General features: G+C 41.0%; 1 protein-coding gene across 1 annotated transcript in view; it reads right to left on the bottom strand.

Moving 5' to 3' along the window:
- Positions 1-1,634: 1,634 nt before the first annotated feature.
- The window catches only part of PCSK2 (proprotein convertase subtilisin/kexin type 2), a 100,470-nt gene continuing 83,405 nt past the window's right edge, over positions 1,635-18,699 (bottom strand). The window contains exons 9-12 of the mRNA XM_085054270.1: positions 12,563-12,778; positions 11,255-11,355; positions 8,500-8,727; positions 1,635-4,786 (exon numbers count right to left, since the gene is read on the bottom strand). Coding sequence (XP_084910396.1) covers positions 4,300-4,786; positions 8,500-8,727; positions 11,255-11,355; positions 12,563-12,778 — 1,032 coding nt within the window. The 3' untranslated portion in view covers positions 1,635-4,299. The remainder of the gene's footprint in view (positions 4,787-8,499; positions 8,728-11,254; positions 11,356-12,562; positions 12,779-18,699) is intronic.

Genomic DNA, 18,699 nt, shown 5'->3' with positions numbered 1-18,699 from the left:
ATAATATGTTGGGTTTGGTTATTTCATTCATGAGGTCCAGCACAGGTGTAGCATCTGACCTACTGTGACTCATGTCTGGTAAAGTGACACCTCACTCTAAAACAGCAACGAGTGACTCTCACAGTCACCATTTTATTCAAGATTTTTTGTCAATGCTGTTTTATTGGAATGCTGTGAGAGTTTATGCCAGGCATGGCTTACTAGAGAGTGTTGCTTTTCAGTTTAATTTATTAACAGTGTAAATAACTGCAGAGAAGGAATTTATCAATGCCTGTGCAGGCTGGGCTCTGGTGAGCTGGGAGCAATTGCTCAGAACAACTGCTGCTGAAAGGCAGTTTGACTGCTGCAAGGTAAACAAAAACCCCCAAAACGTCCCAAAAAACCCCTAGGGTCATTGCAGCTATAGGCAGGCTGTTTAATAATTCTGTCACAAAACAGGGTGTAAACAGGTTCAGGCAGTACCTAGATGGAAGTGGCTGTTCTTCCCCCTCTCCCTGTCCATCTGATTTCACTGCAACGCAGTGGAGCCAATGTTCAGAATCCAAAAAGCCTCATTCAGTGGCAAGGAGGCAATGTCAGGGCAGCCTGGGCAAGGTGTCCACTGTGTGAACACCCCTCCCACCCTTATCTTTTTTATCTGGTGGTGTTACCACTGGCTGCTGACCCAGACCTGGATTCTGATGCCTGTCATCCTTGCTCAGCAGCTCAGTGTGATGTTAGAACGGCTCCTAAAACGGGTTTGATGTCACCTGTTGCTGAAGGAACTCACATACAGCAACCAGCAGAAGTCAAAGACTAAGAAGGGGTGAGGGCAAAATTCTGCTACAATCTCTGAGCTGCCTTCCACAGACACAGCAGCTGCTTGTAAGGCCACAGATCACAGGCATCTTTCTGTGAATTTGCATGAAAAGTATATAGAAAACCAGTAGTAGTCTCTGGTTCATAATGACCATGCTGAAGTGTATAGTGAATCTCATTATTTATGGGCTAACCTCATCATTAACTGCAGATTCTCAATGAAGTGTTTAAATGCTCAAGCATAATGCTGAAATAGTTGCAAGCATTTATTTGAAAAGAGACTGGAATGATACTCAGGTTACTACAGGCACATTCTCTTTTCTGAGGCAATCAGAACTAGACCAGGAGGTTTCCTGCCAGCTTGTACTGCTGCAGACATGATAAGATATTATAAAATGAAATGTACTTTCTGCCATGGGAACACACGAACTGAAAAGTACCCAAAAAGTATGGGTGAGAAGTAGAGGTGAAAAGGGAAACAAGGGTTTAATGTGAATCAAAGTGCTCCAAACAGCAGAAGGAAAAAAGAAATCTGCCATAGCATTTCCTTGGGACCAGAGCTGCTTATGAGCTGCAGTGCAAAACTGTCAGACTCTCTATTCCTCATCATCCCCTTCCCAAAGCATTTCAGCAGCTGCACTGCTGCTTTTGCAGAGCTGACCTTAGAGCCAATGGGCTTGAACCACGTAAATAATGCTACATAAATAAAACCAGCTCTTCCCAGCCTGAATCTTACATGTCTCAGAGCTTCAGAGTTAACATAAAGAAGTCATCCCACTGAGGCCAGCATTTTACCTCCCATGTACCTTCAGATAGGCAATGATGATAGGACCTGCCAGTTTAGAACAGCTCTTTATTTTACTAATATTATAAAACATCATCACAGGGCTCACCTGTTTCGCATCATGAGCTTCATTTTCCCCTTTATTATAAACACTAACAAATTAACTTTATTATCCATCAGCAATATCATAAAAACTCAGTCTAACTGGACATATTTTTCAGTGATCCCTTGAAGCAAAAATCCCCAAGAATTTGAAGTAGATCTCTATATTGTATATACATGTAGTTTTATATATATTTAATTATATCAAAACTCGCCATTTCTGTATATCACTCGTGATTTTTCAATTACTAAATTATGTCAGCATTATGAAAATATGAACAGCCATCTAGTTATTTTGCTGCTTTATAGGATATTTAATAATTGAACAGAGAACTGCAAAATTACATGAATGCAATGGAAAGTCATGTACATGTTCATTTAAGAATTCCACATGGACTTTTCGTATTCCAAAACTTTTCCACATTTTAGAAGTCCTGTAAAAACTTGCAGTTACCTCTTTCTTTGATCACATACACACAAAAAGTTAGGGGGTGTGTATGTGTATTATACTTTACATACCATATGTAATTCTAGACATATTTATATGCAAATATATGTAACATACTCTGAATATATATATTGTATGTAACATATATATATATATATGTACACAGAGAGGGAGATACCACAGGTGTGCATGTATTTAGTCATACAGGTGTATGCATAAATATATATATTTATGGTAAATTTTTCTGATGGGACTGCTGCACACAATGAGGAACCTGTGAGTAGTGTGAGGCTGCTTGGCTTGGCTTGGCTGTGGAGTGTTAATTGGCATAGACTTTGAGTAGGTTGAGCTGTGTACTTTTCATTTGGAAAAGGAAAGAACAGGCCTCTTATGGAAAAATATGGATATTCACTTGAATCAACAGCATAGATTATACATTCTTAAGTGAAACACGTCCACCATAGAACCTTTGGGTTATGTTTTTATTTTGTTAGATAAATACTTACTTACTGAATGTGTTTCTACTACTATGCACCGGATCAACCAGGACAACTCTTATTAAAACATCTTAGGTTAATACTCTGCATATTAAAAATACATAATACAATTCTGAAACTAGTCACTGCTAAAATGTAGATCTTGGATCCTGCAAAGATCTGAAGTATTTGCTTAAAATTACCATTTGAGTAGGTCCACTGATGGGCTTTAGTGTAAATGCCTGAATATTTGCAGAATCAAGAACCTTTATTATTCAAAGGTTAAATTTGGGATCTCACACCTGAGAACATGTAGTGGTTGCTTCCATGAGTAATTCCCACCTGGGAGAATGTTATGTTTTGCAGCAATAGCCAGAGTATACTCTGAGGGTGAGAGAGATGGACTTTAACTAATGTCCAAAAAGTTGAGATGGTACTGACTTTAAACAGCAAAGAACAATGACTACCAACAAATCTTCCCAAATACACTGTATTTTATTTCTCAAGGAGGCCAACTTTCATTACATTTTAATAACTTAGGCATATTTTTCTCTTTAAATATATTTGTATAACATAAAAGCAGCAAATATCTACCTTTAAGGAAGGAAATTGAAATTAAAAATTGCTTTGGGACTGAAACTGTGTGCTTCAAATTTCCCCCACAGCAGTTTACTGGCAGCTGGGTTGTGAACCCCACGAAACAGGTGTCTATGGATTATTATGCTGACACAGCCTCATTTTACAGTGCTGGAGAACATCTCAGTAGAGAGACCCAGAGATGCACACAAGCTGCCAGAAATGCTTCAGCTCATCCCTATGTGCTTGTTCTGCTGTAAGATGGTAAATTGATTTAAATTGCCAAAATTAAAAATAAAATTTAAAAAAAAAAAATCAGCACAAGAAACCAACCCCCAAACCAATCAAACTAAAAAATCTCCACCAAAACTGGGACTTGTGCTTCTAGAATGCCCTGACCCAGTTTGCAAATCACTTCTCCCTGCCACCCAGCTTTGGCATTGCTTTGCCTTCCTTATTGCATGTCTATTGATCCATCGTGTAGCTGAAGAGTGTGTGTAGTGTAACTGTGATATGAAAGAAAACCCTCAAAAGAACTGGATTTCTGCAAGTTGGATTGGTGAATTTTTCTTATCTCTGGATTACTTCTTTTTGTGGGGTCTAGTGCTACTTTGGTTGAACCCAATGGGGAAAGTCCCACTGAAGTCAGTGATGCAGAAGGAGCTGTTAGACGTTTAAAGACCTCTCCAGACAACCTCTTTGTGATTCCCTCTCTCACAGTCATTTTTAAAAATGTGCCCATTATCACCAACTTCCAATGTTAAAATTCATTCTTTTTTAATACAAACATTTACCACAAAAATATGAAGGGAAAAGCCATTAACTTCTTTGCAGGTTATTACCTATTGTATGACACAGAAGAAAAATCATCATTTACAGTCACAAACTGTACATAGTATTTGGTGGGATCTATTTTGTAGTTTAGAGCCAAAAAATGGACTGCTTCAGTGGCAATTAAAATAATTATTGACGAGATATAGGACTTTAAAATCAAGAAAGGGCGATAATTTGGCTACAGAGACAATCATTGGAATACGTCTAACACAGAGGTTTGGATAGTAGAACGGTGAGCAGAGGGCTCTGGGGAAGGAAAGACACCATCATGCAACACAGCACTAGTTCTTGCTCAGTATACTCTTCAGGCTTCTCTCCACAGCTTCATCTAACTCTTCTTCCAGCTCTTCCTTCTTGGACATGGCCAGTTTGGACTGATAATCTTTGACTATTTGGTCTATGTACGGTGCGCTCTGAGTGCCGTGCAGCATCAGTGTCCACTCCTTCAGCACACCCCGCTGGGGCTGGCTGCCCACAAAGCCAATCTCCAGAGCCCACGTGCCTCGGGGGTCTTCTCCCCACGTGTGAGTGGTCATGAAAGGCCATTTGTCAAAACCCACCTTGGAGTCATCATCCCTGGGGCGCCGGCTCAGCAGGATGGACTTGGTGCCCATGGGGGAGGTCATGTTGATGTTGAGGTCTCCTCGCCGGGTGGCGTTCACGGTTATGACTGCCTGCACGTGCTCAAGGTAGCGGACAAAGTTCTCCTTCCCCTCACATGCATCAGTTGTCAGCGTGAGGAGCAGCTTGCCATTTGGTGGGATCTTCCTGTTGGTCAAAAGATAATTGGGCAAATTAAAACAGCACAACTTGGCTTATGCTAAAACTTTGGTGCCTCACAGAAAAAAACCTGTATTATTTTCCTTACTAATACATGAAAACATAAGGAAATAGTAGTTGCAAACTTAGCCATAAAGAGAATGTTCTCTTTTTAGAAAGCTATACCAAAGCCTTAATTTGTAAATAATTATGAAACATACACCAACACAAAGAGAGAAGTAATACAATTAAGAAGCATATACTGCTCTTTAAGAACTAGTATTAATGGCTGTCTTTACTTATCATTCCTATATTGGGTAATTGCATAAAAATGTGTATATTCAGTAAAAGAACCGTGAGCAGCCAGTCAGGTCAGTTTCCTTAAATGACAGCAGCAAATGGCTGTCTGGTGATGGAGGAACCAATTGCACAGAATTTCAATGCAGTCACATTAAAGTTTATGTCCTTGTCCTGCTTTGGAAAGCAGCACAAACGTGGCACCCTAGAGTTGGCTCATTTGAAAAATGAAGATTTCCATCCTTGGATAGCTCCTGTGCATGAGCACATACACCAGGGAAGGAAGTCCCACACGTATATTGAGTTGCCAAAGTGCTGTCTGGCCCAGGAGCTGAGGCTGCCAAGTGCCTTCTAACCCCCTTGGGCTCAGGATGCAGCTTGCAATTACCCACTGCCTCAGAAGCTGGCTGGCAAAATACACGGAAAGCATGAAAATGTTCTACATTTTCACCATCAGTGTTCTGTAAGCAGTGTGACATTTTCCTGTGTCTAAAAGAAATAATTGAGCGACAAGAATTACAGCAATCATTAAAAAAGGGGGTAAGTCAGAAAAGACTCCAGTCACCTTGTCATTATCTTGTCTTCCCGTGGCTTCTTCCTGACCTCAGTTCTGTAGTCAAATTGAGAGCCTTCTGAAGGGCATTGACCATCCTGGGGTAATGAATACCTTCTTTTCAAAAGAAACCTGTACCAGCTTTTTCCCTCTGCTAATGAAATACTGTTCTTTAGAGACTAGTGAAAGCATTTCATTCAAGCCTGGCTTCCAGGAATTCTTTTCTTCTTGAGATAAGCTCCAGATATTACAGTTTAGTACATCACTAATTGGCTCAGGCCAGTCTCCATCCCCCTTTCACAGAGAACTGCCTTCTTGGGAGTACTTGCAGAGTAAAAAGTCATTCAGATCCAGATTCTCAAAGCATTTAAACACTTACCTTAAACTGAAAAACCTGTGTTGTTCTGATTATTATAGAGCAGAAGTTGGTATAACATAAATATTGTATAGATAAAATATTTGGGCATCTAATTATAATATCCTTGAGATACTTGTTTTATGTGCCAAAGCACAGGAAAAATGCACTACATGCAGACAGAGGTGAAGGGTTGTGATTTCACAGTTGCCATGTGCTTGCAGTTTCTCTGCATGGGAAGCCTCAATCTCAACTCAATCTGAATTCATGTTGTCTCACAGCCTGCTCACACAGTGGACAAAGCTTTGTCAAACATTGCTTCATTCCCAGAGATGTGATAAGTGTTTTATCTCCTCCAGTTAATGATGAGGGATACCATAATGTGAGTCTGCTCTTCCTGTCAAGACTAAAACCCAAAGAAAAAAACAATGTGTTCCCACTACATCTGCTCTGCAGACGGCTTGACAGCTGCAAAAAGCCCTTCTCTCCACCTTCTCAAGTACTGCAGTGCAAAAGTTCTCTCAGCTTTATAAAAATACATGAGAAAAGACTTGCACTGTTTCCCCTTTTCCTATTAATTAGGATCTAATACTATCTGCTTCACTAGACTAATTATTGTAGCCCAGGTGAATTTTCCCAAAGAAACAAAAAGAACCAGGGGTTTTGGAAAAAGCTCGACACAAAGGAGCAGAAGAGAAGACAGATTTTCCCCAGCCTTACAATGTGCCACTGCCCAATTTATGTATATATACACACATATATACACATATATATGTATATATATATGCAGTATATCCATGGCCGAGTACCCAGTGGGAGATTATATATAGTGAATACACTTTTGCATGGTGCAGTACACAGTGAGAGATGAGCAGGGGGAGCTCCTGTGTGCTCCTGTTGCTCAGTTAAGGGACTACAATGTCTTAAAGCTTTGTATTTCCTTAAACCAGCCAGAACCCTTGTCAGGAAAAGTTCCTATTGCTAACAAGTGTTTCTATTTTAAATACTGATTGCTTTCAGCACACTGTATATTCTGTCTGTTAATTATTTCCCAGCCTTTTGCTTAACTCACAATACTGCTCTGAAACACACCTCCATATCAACTATGCACCTTCATAAATCTATACTGAACACGTATTTTATGTATACAAATATCTATACTTAAATAAAAATACAGAGAATATATATAGCAAATATTGCTCCAGCAAGACCAAACTGAAAGAATAACCCTATTATCCACAGCAGAAGTGTAGAGTAGTTTTCATTTCAAAGGAATTTCTGGAGATTCTGGTATTTAGCTAGATTTTTTTCTTCACAGTGCAATTAAAAAAAAAATGTACATGTTGCACTTCATGATGCTTATTATCTCCTGTCAGTGATATTTTCATTGGGGAACATAAATATTACAGCAGTGCTGTTAATATATAGATGTGTCAGGCAAGTGGCAGGGGGGCACCTTACAACCTACAGAAAGAAATGCTCTCTCCTCCTCTAGGATGATCCCCACTTCAATAAATGGAGCTGCACTCAGAGAAATAAAATTATTTGTCTGCATTTAATTATAAATAAATAATTAAGAGATATCTTAAAATTAGCTTCAGCATTCTCATTTGTTTTTTACCTGTGAGCATGCATAGGCCAGATAAATTAAAACTCAGAGCTCAGCTGTAGAACCTTGGTTCATGCAAATCCAATCTGGAAGGTTGGGGAACTCCTCACTCTTTGCCTGGCTGAGCTATGTACTCGGGTAGCATCCTGGTTTGTTTTCTTTTTCCAACAGAATAATGTTGCCTTCAAAAATGGCACTGAAAAGTCAAATTTCAAATGGTATAGACATAATTTAGGCCATTATTAGGTTAGTATTTCAATTGCTTAAATTAAACTACAGCTGTTGTAGTCAATTAGTACTAATTCCTTCACTTGTTGACTCATTCACTTTAGCACATAAAGGTAAATCAGAAAATAATCTATCTACCCTGCAATTAGAGATTTGAAGAGCTTAAAACAAGTGCAATTAAATGCTGCAGTGTTCAAACTGAATCACTGGTACCTGTAGATGATTGTTTCAGTCTTCTGGAGATAAAATTGTCTGCTGAACAATCTCCCAGTGAGATATGACCTGACTGATAGATATTTAATGTGGCAGCAGTTTATGTAACTTACAGTGCCAGCCTCCCAGATTTTCATTTGGGGACAGGCTCTTTAGTCACAGGAACTTTGCACAAAAATACCTGTGAGTGCCCAGGAGAAATGGATGTTGCTATTAACACTACTGGCACTAGCAATGAGGATACAGATGTGCTGTAGAATGTACTCCTCCAGCAAGCCAGGAACTGACAGATCATGTAGTTTCATCAAGAATTATTGATAAAAAATGCTATATCAACTTATTACTAGTTAGGCCTCCTCAGAAAAACCCTTCATTTTCTTTGACTATCTTTGTCAATGTAATTGTATGCTTGTGGTCTCTCAGATGCCTGGAAGCAGCCAAACACATTCACTGGACTATTCACTTACTCAGGGTTCTGTATTGAGCCTCCAACACAATGGAATCTCTCAGGAACAGTCTTCCAGTCTTTTGCCATCTTCACCATTGCTCCTGCATCCAGGACACCATAGCCAAAGAGATGGTTGAACTCCAGCCCCACGCCATTCCTGCGCCACCTGTGAACCTCATCGTGAAGCTGGTTCCTCTTGGAGGTGAGCACTGTCAGATGCTGCATGTCCCTCCAGGTCAGATCCAAGCTGTGGAAGAGCAACAGGGGAAACAAACATTTCCAAGCAGATATTAAAGGAAGGCTGTGTTTGGGTAAGCCTTTGGGTAAAATTCGCTTCTATGAATAACATTGAAATTGTAACTGTAACATACCAATAACAAAGCTTCTATTGATCTCAGTGGGAACAAGAATAGGCTCGAATTACATAGCACTTTTCCAAAATAATTTCCCCAAAATTGCAAAATAATTTCTGATTAAAAACAATTTCTTTTAATTAGACATTATAGATCCAACATGCAATTTTAAAACTAATGAAGTTAGTAAGATATTATACCAGATCCCAAGAAAAATACAAAAATTTAAAAGATGATGAAAAAATTTCACTGAGCTTTCCTCTTAGATCTTGCCTCCTTTTTCTTGCCTGCTCCTCCTGCTTTTCCCATGGACCTTCCAAGATCCACCCTGAGAAGTTCCAATGTGATGAAGCTGATGAGCTCTAAGGACCCAGGTGTTAGTAATGTCAGGATTCTGTGAATATGGATCTATGGCCCGTGGGTGGCTGCAGGTTTGCACTATAAAGTAGGGCAGAGGTTTGTCACCCATGTTACATTAGCATGGATGGATGCAGTCAAGTAATATTTGCCTCGTTTCAATGGTCATTTTTCATCATCTTCTCTTGTCTTCCTAGATGTGCAGTGATTATGATGACAGGAAGGGCACTTATTTTTCTAGGAGCTTTAGAACTGATATTCTAATTCTACATAACTAAAGCTATTCCAGTTGGTTTATGATGAACTCTTTCAACATCACAATATGTCTGATTCAAACCATCAGCCTAAAAGGATCTGCTTTTCAGCTCTCTGTGCCCCAAGTAATAAGCATGTGTGCATGCTGAACGTACACCAGAATAGCCAATTACTGTCACCCCAAGGTGACACAAGAGAGCTGAAAAGAAGTATCACTTGCATCATTCCTATTGAAATATTTTAAGAGCTTGCTACATATCTTAAAGCTGTACTTCCTATTTCATAGACTGGTCTGGTTTGAAAGACATGTCAGTCCTATATTGTGTATGAGCTGACAGATGTAATGCAGGCAACAACAGGCTTCATGGGAGATTGGCAGTCTGGGAAGGCTCATCCAGGATAGTTCTGCACAATACAATTTAATAGAGCCAGAAGGAAGCAGGAGACACTGACAGCTCCTTCTCTCTTCTGCTGCCTTCTCAGCAAAGCCTAGAAATCCCAGTATAAGCCAGGGGTATTAAGTCTAATTCCTATTTGGCAGAGTAATTCCAGTCTTTCCGGGTAGCTCAGATGAAGAAGAATGATAATTATTACTGAGATGCTTAGGTTCCAGTCCAGTTTAAACATGCAGTGGTTGAAAATTCATTAAACACTTCTGTTTTTATGGCCATATTAATTTACTACATAGTGACTTTCTCCCTGAACAAGTTTGATAGTAGAAGGAATGATCATCCAAAGCTAAACATTTGGCATGTGTTTTACATGTATAAAACCTGAAAATTGAGACTTGGACCAAGTCATGCTCTGAGCATGATAATCATTGATCTGCTAATGTAAACGTGACCTCCTCTAACAAATCTTCACTATTCTGCATGTTGAAGGAAACTATGCACAGAGTGCTTGCTTCATACCATGGTTACAGCAACTGGAGCTCTGCAACTTAGCAAATGTTGCCTCAGTTCATGAAAAAATTTAACACACAGTAAAAAGCTGGTATAAATTATTGTAAGGAAAACTTTTCCTAATCAGTAGAGAAGATGATAATGATTCCAAGATATACAAGAAGGTTCCAGTGTCATGAATACCATGGAGATGGTAAATAGACAATGGATATTTATTCCTTCATGTAACAGAACAATTACACAACACAGAAGTAAACTACCACCAATGGGTTAAGAAAACAAAGAAAACATTCCACACCACCATTGCCAAAAAAATATTGAGGAACTGATTGTTACTGGATGACCCAGGTGCCAAATGCAGAAAATTTGAAAAAGATTTAGACAACTTCAAGGAAGATCAATCTGCCTGTGACTATTAAACAGGAGAGACCGACTGCTGTCTCTACAAACCATGGATAGACAAAGCTCTTGTTGAAAGGTCACTCTTAATCCCCATTCTTTGTCCTCTCTCTGTCCTTGCAAAACAGTACCTGGCACAAGAGGAACTCCTGTCTGATACTACAGATTCATTCTTGTATTTTTGCAGCCTGGGCATTTCACAGAGAACATGCAGAGAAATTAAATAATCTCTTCCTCCAAACAGTGCTAAAGAAGACAAGTCCCTGGATGCAGAGGGTGGGGAGGACACAGAGAGAGCCAGACAGCCAAAATACACCTGCCAGGCGGCTTTGGCAAGGCTGTTGCTCCATTTGCAAGTCGCCATGCATGTCACCACTGTAGGAGGCAGCTTTAGAGCTGGGCATTGCAGCCTCGTGCCACAGCCAGCCAAGTGAAATGATGAGCACCATGAAACAAAGCACTGGCCCTCTCCTCTCTAGAGCTCAGCAGGAATTTCTCAAGAGCATACTTAGCCTCCAGGGCCAGGGCGAACACTCCGGCTGCTTCGGGGGCAGCTGCAGATGTGCCCGAGTGACGCAGGGTGCAGTTGCCATACAGATCTGTTGTAGCCTGCAATGATATTAGATGTAATTAATGAAACCAGCTATCCCATTTTCCTCGCAGCTACAGACTCAGAAAAATACAGAAAGTGGTGTTTGTGCCCTTGCTCTTTAATTGAGTTTGTGCCCACGATCTGGTTTGTGCTTTGGAAGAGTGTATCAGTTTAGGACCACAATGAGACACAGAGCTTAAATGAAAGAGCAAGTCGTGACGTAGTAAACCAGTGCTCATTATCACTTAGAACCCATTTACTCCTTATAAACACAGTTTAACCAAAGGCCTTAAATTCTTCTGTGATTATCAGAAGGATTTGAAACTAGAATTAACACTATTGAGTTTTTTAACATTTTTCAACACTGGGATCAGCAGCAGTAGCAGGCTGCTATCTTCTGTGCAGATTAGTCACCAGCAGAGACCAGAAGAAAACCTTAGTAATGCATTTTATGGCAATAATTACAAAGGTGCCACAGATCATCTTGGCTGGTACCATCACAGAGCTGATATGAAGACAGAAACAAGTGTTCTGTCTGCTACTGCATGTGGGCATGTAGGATTGTGCAATATGTCTTGGGGGTTTGAGACAGGGATGTGGAAAATGTACAACAGCTTTTGGCAAAAACTAACCTTGATTTAGTACAGCTGCATTTTTCACTCTGTAAACTGAACTAGGTCCTGGCTGGTCTGAAGGTGCTGAAGAGCAGTGATCACTACAGTTGAAGAGAATCCCAAATACAATTGAACAGAACCTGCCTGTTTTCCTGCTGTAGGTATGGCCCTGCAGCAACAGCAGGCTCTGGTGATCTGAAAACCCTGTATGTCCTCTGTGGGTGACTAAATGTCATTCTGCTGTGTGCTTCTTGTACAGCAGAAGTCTGCCAGTACAAGAAATTATGATCTCAGATGTTAAGTTAGATTTTTACAGAGACCTTCTGTCACACTGTCCTCTGGGAAAAGGGCAACTGAACTTCTAAATCTGGTTTCTGATAAAGGAAAGCACCGACTTTCCTTTGAAGCTCTAAGAGATGGAAGATCATTGCTGTTCTCAGTATAAATCCCACATGTCCTCAGCTGCCAGTTCTGGCACCATCACACAGCGCAGATGAAAAAATATCCATCTCAACAAAGAACCATCTGCTGCTCCAAAGTACAAAGAGTTGCAATAGGTCATGAGAATGCACAAAAACAGCAACAACAGCACAATGGTATCAGGACTCACCACACCAGCCTCTGGATTTCTCTTCCTCCCATTACTAAAGGTGGAGGCTAAGGTTGAAGAGCAGCTTTCATCGTACAGAGCTGTCCGTCCATCGTTTATGGCAGAATTGATGGAGATTGTCCACATACTCGATGCATAGCCGTCACAGTTACAGTCATCATAGCTGCCCCCATCTCCAGAGGCCCACACATAGATGCTGCCTTTTCCACCCCGGCCCTGTGGGAGGCAAAATCGACCCTCTGGGGTTAAACTGCAAACAGGAGATAGCAGCTACTTTAAACTGCTCAAGTGCTCAGGCCTGAACAACAGGCCTGAGCCAAAGCTGACTCAGAGATGATTCCTGAAAATCATGTAATTGGTATTATCTTAGTCATTTACCAAAGAACCTTGTGTACAGACTCACCAAACCGGCTGCTTTAGGAGCTTTCACATGACCTTGTGCAATTATCTGCAAGATATGTTAATAAATGTATCATTTCAATAAACCTTCCCAACTGACATCACCAGATGGCTGTTTGTAAGAAACCCCTTCCCCAGCCACGGCCTGGGCTCTGGCCAAGCTCTGGTCCTGGCTGGTTGGGAAATGTGTTATAAAGCTGGGATTCCCCCTTGCAGCAACTTTGGACACCTCTCTTCTGAGTGGCAGCACTGTGTAGGACACCCCAATTCCTGGCAAAGCTCTCCAAATTGCCACTGCAGCAGGGGCTCCCCAACCTGCAACTGCATGTTCTGAATGGTGGTGAAGTATTTAGGCAATTGGTGATGTATCTTTCTCAATCACCATTCTCCCTCTCATATAGTACTCATTAGGTGCATTATCTTGCTTATTTTGTTTGTTGCTAAAGCTGAGCGCATAGTAAGCTTACTGTTTTATTTAGTGTATCATTTTACCTCTGTGTTGCCTTAATATTAATATAAAGTAAGACCATTCTTTCCACTGGAGTCTCTGTCCTTTAAATTGCCCCCATCAACTGGCAAAACAACTGCATATCTAATTGTAAAGCTGGGCATCTATAAAGGAGAAACCTGGTACAAACAAAACATACATCAAGCTTCAGCTGAAAACACACAGACCTACTCAGGTTATTAAATCCAGGTAACTGGCAACCAAAGCCAGTTCTGCAGCCTTGTGTACACAGAACACTTCCATTTATCTCCTGGTTTGGTTCACACCCTGGAGGCTGCTGTGCCAGATGCTAAGACATTTTATGGATTCAATAGCATTTATGTCACGGTCTAAGTGCCATGAGGAAAATTGTTCTTTTAAAAGGGATATAGGTCATCTCACAGGCTGGGTTTGTAAGATACAGTTAGATTCAGACAATGGCTAAAGAGCTCTACCAGCACCTTTTATTCTCAATAGATTTCTTTTTCCAAAGGTATGATTAGCTCAGAGCTGTTTTTATGACAAACCAGCTTCTATTTCAAAGGAAAAATAAAAGTTATGACACCATACAAATAATCTACAGAAAAATAGCCCAGCAATTATGCTGAGATGAAGAGGAGAGACTGAAGCTGAAGGGCCACCATAAAGCCTTCCCATTAATTAAATGCAAGAACTCCATACCCTCTCCCCAGCTTGCAGGTAGGTAGGGAGTGGGAAGGGATCAACTTAGCTCCTTCTAATTCCATAATCAGACAGAGGTAGGAGTTGCCTGAAAGAGAGTCAGACCTGAGAACTACAACTCTCAGGGAAAGATCAGTGCTATGGAACTCAAAGCTCAGATCTCCAACTGATTCCAGCACAGCCACCATTTCTTTCTGTATTTAGTTCATGTAATCCAACATTTATTTCCAAGAGCACCAGAAGTCTGCAAGACTGGAATTTAACACAGTGTTTAGATGCACTGAGCAAAAGATTAAAAAGCTTCTTCTGGCCTTCTCATTGCCCAGCATGAAATGGAAGTTAAAGAATATACAAACTTAGTAACCTGCAGTGGCATTTTAATAGGGAACCTTTTCAGTCAGGATTTTAAATCAAATCTAAGTTCCCAGCAGTAGCTTCTATTTTTCATTGCACCCCACTGAACAGAGCAACCTCATTATTTCAAGCATGTTAGTGAGCTGCATTATAATCCACTGAATTGCACAGTAGGTTTGCTGACACTGGGATATATAACATCTCAGGACACAGATTTTCATAATAAAGATAATGACTATGAAAAAGCTCACTGAAATCCATCTAAGAACTCCCACAAAGACCTGATATTAGTCATTTGAGTTTTCAGGGAGGATGATACCATTGCAAAAATATATACCTTTAAGAACAAAATCATGCTAGCAATTTATTTAACAAAACAAAATAAAAATCAGTAGAAAATGACCAATTATGCCTTTTTTTCTCTTTGACTTTTTCCATATCCCACCTTGTGCTCTGACTGCCATTAGCTTACAGAGCCCAAACCTGGTCTTTGGACTGTCTTCAGATGCTATATCCCAAACTTGCCACCATCACACCCACCTACACCACCACATCACTTTGCAACCCTCTGCCTGCCTCTGGACAGCCTCTATCCCAAAAAAGCTGTCCACCAAAAGGTGCTGTCCAACACAGAAAGCAGGTGGCTGCTGGTGGCAGGAATAGGATGCTTGTCATGTATGGACCAATTCTTAAACAATCTTTCCCTTCCTGTCATTTGAAAGGGAGAGGAAACACTTCATGTGAGAAATTCACTGAAGTGCTAACAAGAAGTTAACCTCTGCAGTGTCCAGCACAGAGAAAGACTTAGCTCTGCTCAGCAGGACTGTTCCATGCTGCCAACTGTTCCCCCACAGATGGGATTTGTGGCAGAATAGCAGAAAATGGATGTAAGAAATTGCTGGTTTGAAGCAAGGAGAATTCACAGAGGACCTGAAACTCTGGGATGGGTTTTATGCATGCAATTACTGTAACTTGAGAATATCAGGAGTGACTTGAGATACTCAGGATATCCCTTTCATGGGAGTTACATCCCATATATGGCTTCAGGGGAAGTCAGTTTTCAGTTCTCTGGATGGTAGTAATAAAACTGTTCTAGTCCTGATCTACTGGGTGGCATCCCTGCTCATGGCATGGCAGTGGGTTAGAACTAGATGGTCTTTAAGGTCCCTTCCCACTCATACCACCTTTTGATTCTGTGCTAAACCAGAAAAAAATCCCAGTTAGGTTAACTGTCATATTTAAAGGGAGCTGAAAGTTCCTATTTGCATCTCAACCTTACATGAACCTAAACAACGTTAGTGGTGTGATTCAAGCTGCTGTATATTTGGACCACAAACAGGACTGGAGAAGGCAGTAACAACATACACTGTAAACACCAGAGGGAACCTGAAGGAAGAGTCAGGAAGAAATAAACACCAGAGTTCTGTGGATGAAGGAAGAGTCAGGAAGAAGACAACACCAGCAAGATAGTAAGATATATTTTAAAGAGTATTTTTCCTCCAAAATCCTGTAGAAACCTGCTCATTTCCTCCAAAAGTGATGCACAGCCTGGCACTTGCCCTTCTGAGCCATCAGAAGAGGTATCTCACTCACAGCTAAAAATGGATCTTGGTGCATTTAGTACCAGCCCGAGAGGCCACCTCTCAATTCAGCTTAAACCAGAATTAAATTTTGGGCAAGGCTGTATGTTTAGTAATTCACAGACAATTCCTGAGAAGCTCTCTTTGAAAAAACAGTAGGTTTTCTATTTCCAGTGTCCTTACTGGGATAGTGGACTATGAGGAAAAAATATCCCTGAGAAATATTCTTACCCCTTTTCTCATCTTCCACAAGTGCACAGTCCCAGAGAGATGTCTTTAGTGAACTACCATTCAAAAGTCAGCTGGCAGAGGACTTCAGCCTTTCTCAGTTTATGTAACTTCAGGCATATCTTAAACTATTTTTTCTCCCCTTTGTTATTGTCTTCATTCATCATGCTTGCTGGGCTAGTACCCGAGCCATTGTTTCCTGACATTTTGACTGTTGGATCCAGAGAAAAATGGATGTATTTGACAAATAAATCTCCTCCAGCTCACCTGACCCTTCTGATCAAGGCTGACAAGCTCCCATGTCAGTAACAGCAGGGCCTCTAACACGGCATGGCCTCTGCAATGGCTCCTCCACTTCTCCCACTGCCACCCAGCATTGGCTGATGATGGATGGAAGGAACCTAACAGTCTTTAGAGAACATTTTTCATTTGGATTTGGCCTAATGCTTCAGTTGTAGATCAGGAATAGCAGCTTCCAACCAATATAAATTAAAAACAAAGCACAGGCTCCTGCCCTGAAAAGCAAAGTATCAAGGAAGGACACAATCAGGACACTAGGAGGCGAGCAGGAGTGAGTAAGAAGGAAAAAAAGCAGCACCTCACTGTGAGGAAGTATTTTTTTAGGTGAAGTGAAAAGGTATTTCAGGATAAGGATAGCCAAATGGTTTGGTGATGTTTATGGACTCCTTCACTCCTATGAAAGCACATACAGATGGAGTACATTTAGAAAAAAAAGTGAAAAAATTATAGAACGGAAAATTGCTTTCTGTAACAAATTCAAAACACACATTTTATAAGCATCTTTCTTTCTGCATGATATATGACAGCTATTTTGTAATTCTTCCTGCTAGGAAAACAGAGGTGTTTCACCACCTTCTATATAATTTAAAAGCAATTTGTGTGCCTGCTATGGTAAGAGATAGACTGGTTTTCCAGGAAAAGCAAAAAATTCTGCAGTTTCTTATCATCTTTTTCATGGGTCCTACTGACTCATGAATAGGACTCAGATAATTTCTGGCCTCTATATACTTTGACTGCATTTTTCTCTGAAAAGAGGATTCCTTTCTCTTCATGACCGAATTATTGGAAAATCCTTACACGTTTTGTAACTAAAACCTGCATCCTTCAAGTAGCAATTGCTAATTATTGCAGGAAGTATAGTTTGCAGCCCACACAGGTAAAATGAAATCACCATTATATTCCCAGGCTGGGATGTGCCAAGGCAACAATAGACTGAAAGAGTTTTGGGACCATTTTTCTGCTGTCATGACCTGGTGGGGAGCATCAGACTGGGTTCCCAAGACCTCCCTCCTGGAGATTACACAGAGACCTTGCTCTGCCTTGGTCTCCCCACCCCTCCTGTGCACCAGCAGTCTGGCTATGCACTGCAAACCAGCTGGAGGCACCGAGTCCTTGGCATCACTGAACTGCTGCCCATTTTTTGCACTGCCAGGGCTTTCCAGAGCCTGACTGTTCCTGCATCCCTGATATCCCTTGCTCTTCTGGCTCCTCCAGCTGCTAGAGCTATTTGGTAGCCTATGATTTGCCTAGAGCAATCCAGTAGCCTGTGTCTTCCTGGATCCCTTTGCTCCTTTCCTACACTGATGACTTGGGCACTGTTAAAACCTAAAGCAAAATCTAGGCAGAAACACATTCTGACAGCCAGCCAAGCAACCTCAGAGATACCACAGTTTAAGCTGGAAACATATTTGGATTGCAAGTTTGCCACCACACAGCTTCAGGGGGGCAGCTGCCTTGTTTGAGCTGAATGCCTTTGCACTTCTACATCCAGCTCCTTCCAAAAGCCTGGAGGTGCTGAAATGTATGACTGGAAAAGCCCAGCACAACCACAAGCCATAGAGCTCAGCTCAGAAGAAACAGCAGCTGCTTTATCCTCTCAAATGCACCACTCATTAAGGCCCTGTCCCTTCCCTGCTGGCCTGTCTAACCCTCCTGTATCCAGCAGTGGAGGAGGAAAGGCTATTTTGGCAGGAGCAAGAACTCAGTTCAACATTTGGCTACTGTGCAGAGGATAATATGTCACTTGGAACCACATCTCAGTCCTGCATCTCCTGTTTTTGTCCCTTTCACATTTTGCTGTCTTCAATAACCAGCTGTCCAGTTTGTCCTACCAGATTTCCAAAACTATTTGGGTCAAGTAATAACCCAACTCCAAAAGACTGCTACATACACGATTCTAAAAAACCTGAGCCCTGTAATTTGTAAATCCTAATAAAAGGCTTTCTGTAACTTATTTTAGATTTGGTCACAGAGGAGTACTGAACTCACATCCACCAACCCACAATTAATTGCATAATTGTTAACACCTCCTTTGGCTAAAAATAAGGCTTGAGCCATTTTCTGCATCGAAATTGCTGTTGAAATTGGATGGACTTCTCGTAACCAAG

The sequence above is a fragment of the Lichenostomus cassidix genome, chromosome 3 (assembly GCF_008360975.1).
Source record: "Lichenostomus cassidix isolate B80296 chromosome 3, HeHo_3.0, whole genome shotgun sequence".
NCBI lineage: Eukaryota > Metazoa > Chordata > Aves > Passeriformes > Meliphagidae > Lichenostomus > Lichenostomus cassidix.
Note: the sequence above shows the minus strand (reverse complement) of the source record. Positions and strands in the feature narration are given on the sequence as shown.